Source organism: Lepidothrix coronata, unplaced genomic scaffold (genome assembly GCF_001604755.1).
Source record: "Lepidothrix coronata isolate B3197 unplaced genomic scaffold, Lepidothrix_coronata-1.0 Scaffold63, whole genome shotgun sequence".
Classification (NCBI taxonomy): Eukaryota; Metazoa; Chordata; class Aves; order Passeriformes; family Pipridae; genus Lepidothrix; species Lepidothrix coronata.
Window position 1 is genome coordinate 271,210 of NW_016690243.1, and position 12,087 is coordinate 283,296.

Genomic DNA, 12,087 nt, shown 5'->3' on the forward strand with positions numbered 1-12,087 from the left:
TGAATGAGGAAAAGCATCAGGTAAATAGTTTGCTAAAGCACCAAAGCAACCTAAAGAAAGTTAGATCAAATAGTTTAATACAAAACAAACAAATAAACTTTACCTTAAATAAAATCAGTCCCTCTCTGAAGTGGGTTGCAATACAAAGTCCAAAATATACATGCTTCTTAAAAATGCAAAATCTGATACCCAAAGTATAAAATCTTGAGGTTTGAGAATTGTCTCTGAAGTTAAGAGATTGTTTTTGTGCCTACAGGTGGATGTCCAAGTTATGGAATGCTGTGATAGCTCCCAGAGTTCAAGAAGCCATACTGTCCAGAGCCTCTGTGAAAAGAACATCTCTACCAGGACAAGCAATAGCCAAAAAAAGCCCTAGCCAAGGGCAACAGGCTGTTGTTAAAGCTGCTCTCAGTATCTTGCTAAATAAAGCTGTTTTGCATGGCTGTCCTCTACCCAGAACAGGTAACAGTGAACTGTCTGAAAAGCAAGTAGTTGTACACTGCTGAACTGGGGCTTTTAACTGCTTGGTTCCTTTTTTAAAACTTCCACAAAATGTTACTGTAGTTCTGATGGGAAGTGCGGGTTAAAAGTATTTACAGTCATTTAAACTGAGTAGTTGTATAAGGTAGTCCAAGAAGAACCATTTGCAACAGGCAATTCTTCTTAACACTGTTCTACGTTTCTTTCAGAGCTAGATAATTATATAGCAGATTTTAAGGGAGGAAATTTTCCTTTGTCCATGGCTTCAAGCTACAAAAACTGTAGTAGGAAAAGAGGTGAGAATGCTTCTTGGAGAAAAGTGAGCACAAGTCCTCGCAAAAAGTCAGGCCATTTGTCCTCCCAGTCATGGAATAAGCAGGAGACAAACGCTGAAGGTAAATAAAGCTTTCTATTTTCAGTTCTGGAAGAGGAGGGGTAAGGGGAGATGTTAAGCTGTTAGATTCAAGTCAAACATTCTTCCTACATCATGAATTAAAAATTGTCAAATAAATGACACTCATGTTTATGTTCACCAGTAAAAAATTATTTACTTCCCCTCCCCCAAATTATTTCTTTGTGACTTCAAGGTGTCCTAAGTTTGTTTGTTCTAATGCCCTTCCTGTTGTCTGATGATGAGGTAGGCATTGGCTCAGATGGTGGAAAAATAAGCAGTGGTTCCACCTCGTGTCGCAGGGAATGATGTATCAGTCTCTATCCCAATACCAGATGAGAGAAAGCTTTATTACTTTATCAATACTCCTTAGATCTGCTCCTGATTTACAGTATACCTACTTCTTTGAGTTTTCTTGAACTTACTTTATAGCTTCTCTACAATAATTACTACTATGTGAATCCAAATAAAAATAAATGAATACATTAATTTAAAGATCATGCATCCCTTCTTCAGTCTTATTAGAAAGATTAGAAAAATTTTATTAGAAAAATTTTCACTTAAATTGCAAAAAATAAATGTAAAAAATTCTGTGTAGTCACAGATACTGTGAATTTTTCAGGAAGTTTCCTCATCATTTTCAGTATGCAGCTTGATAAAGAGGACTTTATATGACTGGGTCTGTGCACGTGTATAAATGTGAAAGTTTTATTAGTGGCTGACACTTTTGAAAATTCTTTCCACCCTAAAATCTTAAGCCAGAACAAGCAGTTTACTACACAGAGATAATGTCTGGATATATGCAGAAGCAACATCATTCTTCCAAAGGACACATATTTCTAGGAGGAAAACTTAATAATAATATAACTGAATACAATATGAAACAGGAAAATTTCTAGGGAACAAAATCAAAGTACTTACTTTGCTTTCAGAAAATGAATGCTGCTCCTTCACAGGGAAGATTTAGGAAAGGAGAGAAAGAGTCTTACACTCACACACACTTTAGGAACTGTGAGATTCTAGCCTCATATACAAAAGACTGGAATACTTGATGCCTGGTACTTTGCAATGTTAAATTGAGCTATTCATTTTTTCAGCCCTTGTTCAGAAAGAAGTCTGCCTTTTCTGAACTGCAACTCTAATGTCCTCATTGCCAGTTCTCTGTTTGAATTGTGAACTTATCTAATCCCGCTAAGAGGATTTAAGAAATAATGAACATAACCTGAAGTAGAATGGTTGATGATGTATTTTGTACCTGAAAATGTTCTTGGAATTCAGTTAATATCTGTGAATATAAGTAAAAAAATGGAATGGTCAATAATTTTAGCAGCCTTGCGTTTCTGACTCTCAGAATCAAATGCTGTTCCTGTTTCCAAGGAAGGATGAATTGTTTGATTTTTACCTCCATAAAGCAAACTTAAATATTTTCCTGTTGACAAGTGATTTCTCTTAGAGAGAACCAGTAAGGGTGGTTCAAACACCTCAAACAGAAACCTCATGTTCTGTATTTCGCAAAAGCTTGGGCAACTCATGCCCTATTTGCCGTTTTAGCAGTTCCTAATGCTACTCTGGACAGTTTCAAGGGATGTATTCTGATCTTTGACAGACTGTATTGACATAATTAGCTAGTAAATGGGAACACATTTTCCCTGTTTATCACAGATTTTAGAATGAAGAAATCAGCGCACATGGTAACACACTAAGAAGTCAATCTCTCTTTTATGCAGGTATAAAATCTAAGACTGTGTTGCAACCAAACTGTAAGAAAAGAGCTTCTCCCACCACAAAGTGAGTTTTAATTTCTGGTACTTGTGACACTTAAGAAAAAATAAAGATGATAGCATTGTGTTGTAAAGCAGCACATTATAATGAATAGATGGATAGTTTGTATTCAGTAATGTTTTGGTCCCATGTCTGCAGAAAACAATTATTTTTAATTTTAATTTTTGAGAGGAAAATTTATGTACTTTGATATAATTTTAGAATCCATTTCTGTGATTCAAACCTTGCAGCAGTACATCTTTTTATGTAACAGAATAGTCTAAGACTTAAGAATATTATGCAACACTTACTCTGCCTTGAAAATTGACCTTATGCTTTTCTCAACTAGCATTATATTTTAAAAACTCCTCTGGCTATTTCAGCTTGCTGAATAGCAATTCAAGATGGTACAGTACATGTTCTTTAGTCTAAATGATACAGAGTTTCTCTGAGAAAGTGCACAAATTAGCCAGAGGGAACTGCATTTGAGACTACTTCAATCTGAAATCTCAGTTCTACCTTATTCACAGGCACAGAGAAAATAGAATATTTATACTTCCAGTATGCCAGAAGTTTTTTTAACTGTTTGGAATTCATTCTGAAAAGAAGAGTGGAATAAAATTGATTGCTCCATCTTAAAAAGAGGGGAGTCTTTGAAGATATTAGGCAGAAGAATCCTTTGTTAGAATTTCAAAATGGGGAGAATAACTTGTATAGAAAGATCTATTATGAGATAACTATTGACAGTTATTGCTGACTGTTAATTAGATGTTGGTTTTTGTTTGTTTGTGGTAGTAAAGGTCATTTGGAAAGAAATTACTATTTTTCAGGTATTGATATTTTTAAATTCTATATCGTAGCTTAATTTACATGTTCTCTCCATTTGTTTATTCGGGTTTTTTAACCAGATCTTCAGGGAAGGATCATCTGAGAACATTACATCTGGAGCAAAGGCTGTCTGTTGGGTCTGATGATGAAGTAGATCTTGTGCAGGAACTTCAGAGTATGTGTTCCAGCAAATCTGAGCCTGATATAAGCAAGGTAAATGCAAAGCTTTTAAATAATTTACTACATTACCATATTCAGTCATTTGTTACATGTTTAAAATGAATTTTTAATTTACAAGCCCTGCTTGAACTGAAGAAAATTATTAAATTATTTGGGAATAAGCCACAGTCAACTAATAAATTATACATTTGAGGGTAAGTGTTCTGGTTTAACATACACTATTTTAAATTACACCTTCACCAATTTTTGCAGTGAAGGCTGAAATTTACAAGTTCATAGAATCACAGAATATGCTGAGTTGGAAGAGCTGCACATGGAGCACTGAGTTCAGCTCCTGGCCCTGCACAGAATCACACCATGTGCCTGACAGCCTTGTCCAAACACTTCTTGAACTCTGGCAGGCTTGGTGCTGTGACCAGTTTCCTGACAAAAGGAAAGTGGTCTTTGCAGTACTGTTCCCTGAGTTATGTTTCATGCTATCATTGGTTCCACTGGGAAACTGTTTTGTAGTCTTAAAGACACAGAAAGCTTTCCCTAATATGTATTGAACATTTGGTTTGTTTAATGTAATCCTATCGGCCATCACAGAACTGGCTCAGAGCTCCTGTGCTGTACAGGCAAAATGCAGTTTGCTGCCCCAAGCAAGAGAGAATGGATTGGCCTAATTCTTTTTCTTTAACAGTGGCAGAAGAGGGTGAAGGATGCTTGCAGGGCTCATAGATCTGGGCTAAGTTCTACACTGGAATGGGCTATGGGTGGTTATGTTGAAGAGAAGAATCTCTCATTTTTCCTTCTACATCAATAGCTGAAGCTATTTATTCTTTTCCATCTTTCCTCCTAACACAGCTGAAGTAGATGGCTGTGACAGCAGGCTGTGTTCACACCAGAGCAGCTGTTGTAAATCTTTTAAACACAGATAGAGTCAGTCTTAGGCTACTGTCCAGTTAGGCTGTGCATGACATCTTCTAGGATTTTCCTGAACAGGAAATCCATTAGTTTTGCTTTGTTAAGTATTCTGTTTATTCTTAGAAGACAATCAAGTTTTTATTAAAAAAAAAAGAAATATTGTGTTTGGGAAGATTTTTCAACCTATTTAATGAAACTCTTTATTATGGTGTTTTGTTTTGAGTTGTTTTTCTTAAAGTATTTACGGTAGTTGTATGAGTCACATGCACCAAGCTGGCAAGCTAATCACTAGTCAGCAGGGATTTACCGTAGCTATCCTTGAAAGAATGGGATGTGCTTAAAGAAATGGTAACCAACTTAAAGTTGTGTTTAATAACATGTAAAGTGTAATTGCTTGTTGATGACAATTCAAGGAAATATGGGTTAGATAAGGAAGGAGATAGATGTCATGTCTTTTGTTCGGTTTCCTCACCATGGGTGGAACCATCTGTGGCTGGAATTTCTGTTAATTCTCCAGCTGCCTAGTAGAGCCTTGCAGAAGTAAGGGTGCTATTGCATGTTTTCTCTGTGTGATGTTATTTCAGGCTGCCATCAGAATAAGTACTCTTGCTCATTAACTTATCCTTACACTCAAATATGATCCTGCTGTCTCCATTAGGTTGGGACTGAGTACTTTTGCAGTTGCAGAGTGGAATCAGATCAGCTTGCCCCAGGATACAATACTTAGTTTTAAGTGATGACGCAAGGTTGAGCAGGCTCTATCTGTTATTTCCCAGTCACAAGGCTTGATAGAAAATAGTAGGGAAGAAACATAGCAGGAGGAAGAGAAAAAGATCATGCCTTTCTCTAGTGTTCCTGAGGGCTGGATAAAATTTAATGGGAAACTGCCCTTAAGCTCCACTGAATAGTAATTACTCTGAAAACGTATGTTTAATCTTCCTCTGACAATAGTCAATTTGAAATCTCTATCTCCCACCTACAAATGCACTCAAAAGTAAAGGAGAGGTATTTTAATTGTTCTTTGGATATTTATGCAGTGCATTGCACAGAAACCATGAAAATAAAATCAATCCTCCAAAATCTGTCAAATTGAAACATAACCTCTATGAATAACCATTTTCTTATCTTTGTTTAGATTGCAGATTCTAAGGATGAGTTATTGATGTTCAGTAACTCTCAAAACATTCCTGTATTTTCACTAAGTGGTACTAACCCAAGTAAAACAACAGCACAAAAGGTAGGTGAAATGAGTTTTGCAGCAGAATAGGGAAGATGTCTTGAGTTTCTCCAAAATGTGAATTCCTGATTGGATCCTAAGAATTAGCGCTCTGTTTATTACAAGAATAAACTGTCATGATTCTTAGGAAACTTGCTAGACATACTGTGCCAAGTTTCTTCCATGTGTCTTAATAGAAGCTAAAGATTTATTAAAATAGTGGATGTATTTACTAAAGGTTTTATGTTTATGTAAAGCCCTAAGCCAAGTATTGTTGAGATTACATTGACATTATAAGTTATTTGCATCAGATATGAAGAGAAATAAAAAAAGGGTTTATTGTTTCCCTTCAATTAATGTAATTCAGTAAGTTTGTAAAGGGAAAAACTTTTAAAATTCTTGATGTAAAATTGCTGGCTCCTCTGCTATCAAACGTCTCCGGGGCAGAAATATTGAGAAGACATGATGTTGCCAAAGTGTGTGAAGAATAGCATTTTTTTAAGGCTGTTCAGTTCCTTTTTTTTACCTAGCTACTTGTTAAAACATACAGTTGTCTTGCAATATTATTTATGTAAACAAACTTCAGTACCTTCAGAGTAGTTTCAGAGTGGGAAGATAAGCTCAGTTCTACTGGAAGATATAATAAGTCCACTATCATTGTCTTTTCAGAAATTTATATTATTGTTTGTGGGTGCTAACATCCCTACTAAATATGAAGATGAAATTATATCCTGTTCAGTTTTCATTCCTTGGGTAATAAAGCAAAAATTACGCTTTCTCTGTTGTTAAACTTCTTCTCCTTATCTTTTTTGCTCCTTGTGATTTTGAACACCAAGAGAGCTTCTAAATTCAATTAACCTTACCCAGGGCAGAATCTGTGGTCTGTGTTCCCTTACCAGGCCCTCTGTGTTCCCTTGGTATGGGTCTTCTAGTGGCCAGTCGCGATGCTTAATCTGACTGTGATAAATTGTTTTCTAGAGACACTATTTTCTGCAGATACAATGAAATAGCCCTGAAAATAGCTTAATTCACACACTTTAGCATTAAAAACACTTAAGTTGGATGAGTTACCACTTACAATTCTATTTTTCCATATCCAAATATTCAAAATGTTAGAATACTTTCTGTAATTTTAGTGAAATCCAGAGAAGTCTCCATTAACAGAAATAATATTAACCTTGCAGATCCACATGTAGGTATATTGCTTTTGAATATTTCACTAAACATATAACTTTCAGGCATTCCAAATCACATAGTAGTGATGCCTGGATAATTTGGCAGGTCAGCTGACCTACCTGTTCCTACTGTAAATTTTTCCTAGTGATTTTTTTTTTCTTTTTAAAATTCCTGCTAACAATGGAAGGCATAACTCCATTGACCTGTACGTAGACAAGCTTAGCTACTTGGGAGATTTTTGAAGAACTTGGTCAAAAGATTTCATACAGATTTAAAAAAAAAAATTATCTTTGTGGGGAAATGTTGGCCAAAACGAAGGAAACACAACCCAACCTTCTGCTGTAGGGGAAAGAGATCTAATAGAATGACAAGCTTTGTTACTAGATTTAGTGATTACATCAAAAATTAGAAGAGCACGCTCTCCTTTGGAAGCAGAAGTCAAACTTTTAAGGGCAATTGTAGTGATGATGAACTGATGCAGCTGCCAGAACTGGTGAAAGGAAGAAGGGTTTGAGATCAGAAAAGCATACTTTTCTGAAAATGAAGAGAATCCTGTAGGTAACAAAAGCAGCACTGCATGAACAGAGGAGATCTTATCAATGGTAACGAGACAAATTACTTAAAAGCGCAAAACACCCATAATTAATTATTTGTTTTAATTGGCTGGAAGAAAAACTACTTTCAAGTATGTGAAGGAGAAAGACAAAACTGATGAGAGATGCAAAATCTTTGATCCAGGATGCAAACAAATTGATGGACTCAAGGATTAATAAGGATCAGACCCATGAATGAATAGTGTTTTCATGTCCCCAGTCTTTATGTGAAAAGCAATAGCTGATGGTGAAAATGAACTTTTTAATATTGCTGCCCAGAGGGGGATCTGGATCCAGCTTATGCTAACAGATAAGGTCCTATTTCTCCTTTTTCTCATGAAAGATCCATGTAATTTAGGCCTAACTAACTTCCTTCTCCTTGCCTGTAGAGGAAACAAAGAGTGAAAGCATACCTAACTTTGGCATTTCAGATATCTAGATTTGGGAAGGGTGAATATGGTCCAGATTTAAAGAATGGAGCTTCTTAGCATAAGTAATTTGAGACACTAAAATCTAATTTTAAGAAAACAATCTGTAATATTATGGATTCCAATCTATAAGATTATTACAATCCATAAGATTATGTAACTAGCATTTCAAGTTCCATTCTTTAAGTATTTTTTTTCATGTTGTTATTCATGGCCTTGATGGTACAAAAAAAAAAATTAACATCTCTATTCAAATCTGTAAACCTGATTTTTTTGCTTGTAACTATAAATTTCCATTTTTCCCTTTAGCGTGGCTGCAACTGTCATTTTTCAACAGTAATGAAAGAAAGAACTTTTTTTTTTTTGGATACCCCTGAAATTGAGACATCTGAGAATCAAATTTAAGGCTTTTTCAATTGCCTTATTTTGGTATTCTAGGATGTTGATGATGTTGTCTTTCAGTCAAAGAAGAAAAACGAGCTATGGTTTGGTCACCAAATAGTAAGAAGCTCTCATATTAAAATGCAAAAGATCGTAAATAACAAAGGTTCCATGGGGATGGTTTGGTGGTTTTTCAGGTCAAACAGTGATACTTATTTATGCAGAAAATGTTTTTTTCTTTATTCCTAGGATGGAATGCGTCCTCTCAGCAGCAGTCGAACTGTGGAAAGCAGCAACAGTAAATCAAAGACAGAGTTGGGTGTTTCAAGAGTTAAATCTTTTCTTCCTGTTCCTAGAAGTAAAGTCACCCAGCCTTCTCAGAATACTAAAAAAAGCAGCAGCAGTAATACAAGGCAAATAGAGGCAGATAATAACATAAAAAGAGAGAATTGGAATTTGCACAAAAAGAACAAATAGAAAAATCCAATAAATAAACCTGCCTATCTTACAATTTTCTGTGTTCATATAATCTCTATTGCAAAGAACCAAGTACTCAAATATGTAAATATTTTTTAAAAACAAACTGTTTCCCTGTCATGTAAAGTTTGTACAGGACCACAGTTTTATTTCTATGTACATAGCTGGAAATTATATTGATTTAAACTTAAGAAATGGGCATTTTGCCACCTCTATAGATGGTTGGTTTTTTTCTTCTTTTATTATAAAAATTACTCATTTAAATGATAATATTCAGGGTACCTACCACAGGATTCTGTTTGTGTATATACTGTACATAAATATATTCTATTAAGTTCACATGTTAAACTGCATTCAGATGAGTTGCACAATATGTACAACAATGGCTTAAAGCTATTGTTCGTGAGTTTAAAAGACATTTTTATCTTTGCTTAATGAAAAGTTAACGGAATGTGGCAATAACTAAAATGATTGGAGATGCAGATCAATTGCTTTCAGCTACAAGCCATATTAAATACTTTGATTTCCCCATCATCTGCCTGCTGAATTGTGATTTTGTTTTTCCCAAGCTTCTCTTCATCTAAAATGTCATGGATTTCCTTTAAAACTTTTATCTTTTACGAAATGAAAGAGATTGAGAAATTAAAATGCAGCAAAAGTTATTTTTCCTCAGACTCTTATTCTTTGATAGAATTGAAGAAAATATGATCATTTATTAACTTAGTTTTTCTTGTATACTGTAAAAACTTTTATATATTTCATTAGTGTTTTAAAAGCATCTGAGAAATAAATGTTTTACAGAAACAGATTTTACTGAAAAGGAATTTGAGCAAAAGCTTAACTACAGTATTATCCAAGATAATGTAGTAGCGATGAGTTACTATGTAATTATCAATTTCTATTGTGGGTTTACGATGTAATTGCTGTGAAATGATTCTTAAGTTGCAGTTAAAATTAACTCTTTGTCCTTTTTCCTCAACTGCTGAGGTGTAGATCGTGTTCCCATGAGGGAGGGTTTCTACACAGGGCGCATTTCCCCAGCCTCTCTCTATGGTAGCTGCAGTTACATCCTTGTGATTTGTAGTAATGTGGAAATGCGTGGTCGAGGTACCTCACCTGTCAGGCAGGGGAAAGTGCAGAGTTTTCTTGAAATCAGACTTACACACCTTCTGCTGGGCTACTGGGAGATGGTTTGGAGGGCTTGGACAGTGACATGGTCATGCCTCTTTATTTCCAAAGGAGCATTTTTCTCAAATTAAGCCTGAAGGAGAAAAGGATTGCCTGTTTCCTAATGCTTCATCTTTGTATGTAAAACAGCCATCCCAGACTCATGTCAATAAAAGTTTTGTATGGCATATTGTCTTTCTGTCTCCTAGTATAAATGTGTTAGCTCTGTAGATATCAAATACTGGAAGCTTATTTCTGTAATCATTTCCTACACAATATATTTAGAAAGTAACTTCTTTTATTAAGACTTCCATTTACTGTGTGATAGTAATATGTAACTGAATACAGACCATTTCTCTAGAGTTGATTTTTAATTTTATTTTTTTTACTAATTTTTGTGCTGAAAAGTGGGATACTGCTTTTGCAGGTAGTTCTTAGCAGAATGAGTCAGCTATGAAGTGCTGCAGGTCAGAGCAGTGGGTCTCATCACGTAGGATCCCTTATGTTCCGAAGGGGTGAGCAGTGGTGTGATAGCTTGTGTCAGAAGCTCAGGCATGGATTTCATGGTAAGAAGGAACACAAATGGAAAATGCTTCAACATCAGGATTTGTAATAACAATAAATTATTTTTTTTTTAAAGAGCTATAAGAAAATTAAAATCCTGATGTGCTTCTAAGCTAGGTTTGTTCTGCATTGAAAATACACCTTGGAAATGTCAGACTTCATTTAGATCAAGAGTTAGCAGTGTGCTTCTGTGTGGGAAGACCTTGGCCACAGTGTCCTAAAGCATGTTTTGAGACATATTTTAAAACTATATATTGTCTGTGAGAATCAAAAGTCATCAATGCTGTACTGTGAGTGAAAATCTGCAGAGGACAGAGTAATTTTGATCATCTGTTCATGGTATGAAAGTTAGGTCTCTTGCTAAATTTAGCATTGTCTTTCGATGCCCTCATTATCCTTCCTTTTTAGCTTGATGTCCTAAACTCTCTCCATCTGCATTTTTTACCTGACTTCTGTCTACGTGATTTTGTTTGTCTGCCTGTCAGTTCAACACAGTCTGTGATCTCCGTACAGCTTTAATCACACAGTATTTTGCAGATCTCCTAATTGAATCTTCTCTTCTGCAGTAACTGCTAAGCTCTCTTATTAGGCCACAGCAGTTCCTGCCCTCAGATGGTGAAGACCACATCACCATAACACAGTTTGCTTGTGGACATACTGACTTCTCTGCTGGCTTATACTTGGCTTGTGATAGATTGTGCAGAAGCAAGGCCAGGCTCTATTTATAAGCTCAGGGTTTTACTGTGTCTTCAGGTTCTTCCTGAGATGCTACAAACAGCACTCTTCATATGTGACTTGTAATACTAGCTACTCTCATTTTGGGTTAGTAATGGGCAAAATCCTTTCTCCTCTTTCCTTCCTGTGTCTTAAGGAGAGAGGATTGAAGTGTGCTATCTGTGGTGGGCCATACTGCTCCATGCTGCATTCTGCTCCCAGCTATTACCCCTTTCCATATCTTTAAAAGAGGTAAGTGAAGAGAGGGATACCCTGTCTACATGGAGGAGTATCTCAGAAAGTATAGGGAAGCTTCTAAGGTTGAATCCATCCCACAGGCCACTGAGTCAGTGAAAAACTTTTAATTTAGGCCCCATCTGACTACACTACACTCCTTATACATGGCTCAGTGTCTTCAACCATAGGAACATGAAAGATCCTTCTCATCTGCCAATGACCTTGGTAAGTACTAAACATTCCAGCTCTCCACTTCAAGCCAGTCCTGAAAATAAAAGCTTTCAGCATCTCTCCTATGGTTCTTATTTCTTGATGAAGAATGTGGAATAACTTCCTTAAAAGAATGTCTGAGTCCATCGGACAATATTTACTTAGGTTATTGGGTTACTGAGTATGAACTCCAATATTAAAAGCATGAATAAACCTGCTCCATTGTTCAACAAAGGCGAAAACATTCATTAGCAACAGCAAGATCAGCGGGCCTGAATTTCTGTGTTGTGTCTCTTCCCATAATACAGCTCAAGTGATTTACAAAACACATCAGTGTAAAACTGGAGAAGAAAAACAGCCTCTGCAGGTGGAAATGCC

At 35.8% G+C, this 12,087-nt stretch overlaps 1 protein-coding gene across 1 annotated transcript in view; it reads left to right on the plus strand.

Moving 5' to 3' along the window:
- The window catches only part of CTTNBP2 (cortactin binding protein 2), an 80,783-nt gene extending 70,611 nt beyond the window's left edge, over nt 1–10,172 (plus strand). The window contains 7 exon segments of the mRNA XM_017817885.1: nt 257–462; nt 690–875; nt 2,599–2,659; nt 3,541–3,673; nt 5,682–5,783; nt 8,590–8,800; nt 8,803–10,172. Coding sequence (XP_017673374.1) covers nt 257–462; nt 690–875; nt 2,599–2,659; nt 3,541–3,673; nt 5,682–5,783; nt 8,590–8,800; nt 8,803–8,834 — 931 coding nt within the window. The 3' untranslated portion in view covers nt 8,835–10,172.
- The last annotated feature ends 1,915 nt before the right edge of the window (nt 10,173–12,087 follow it).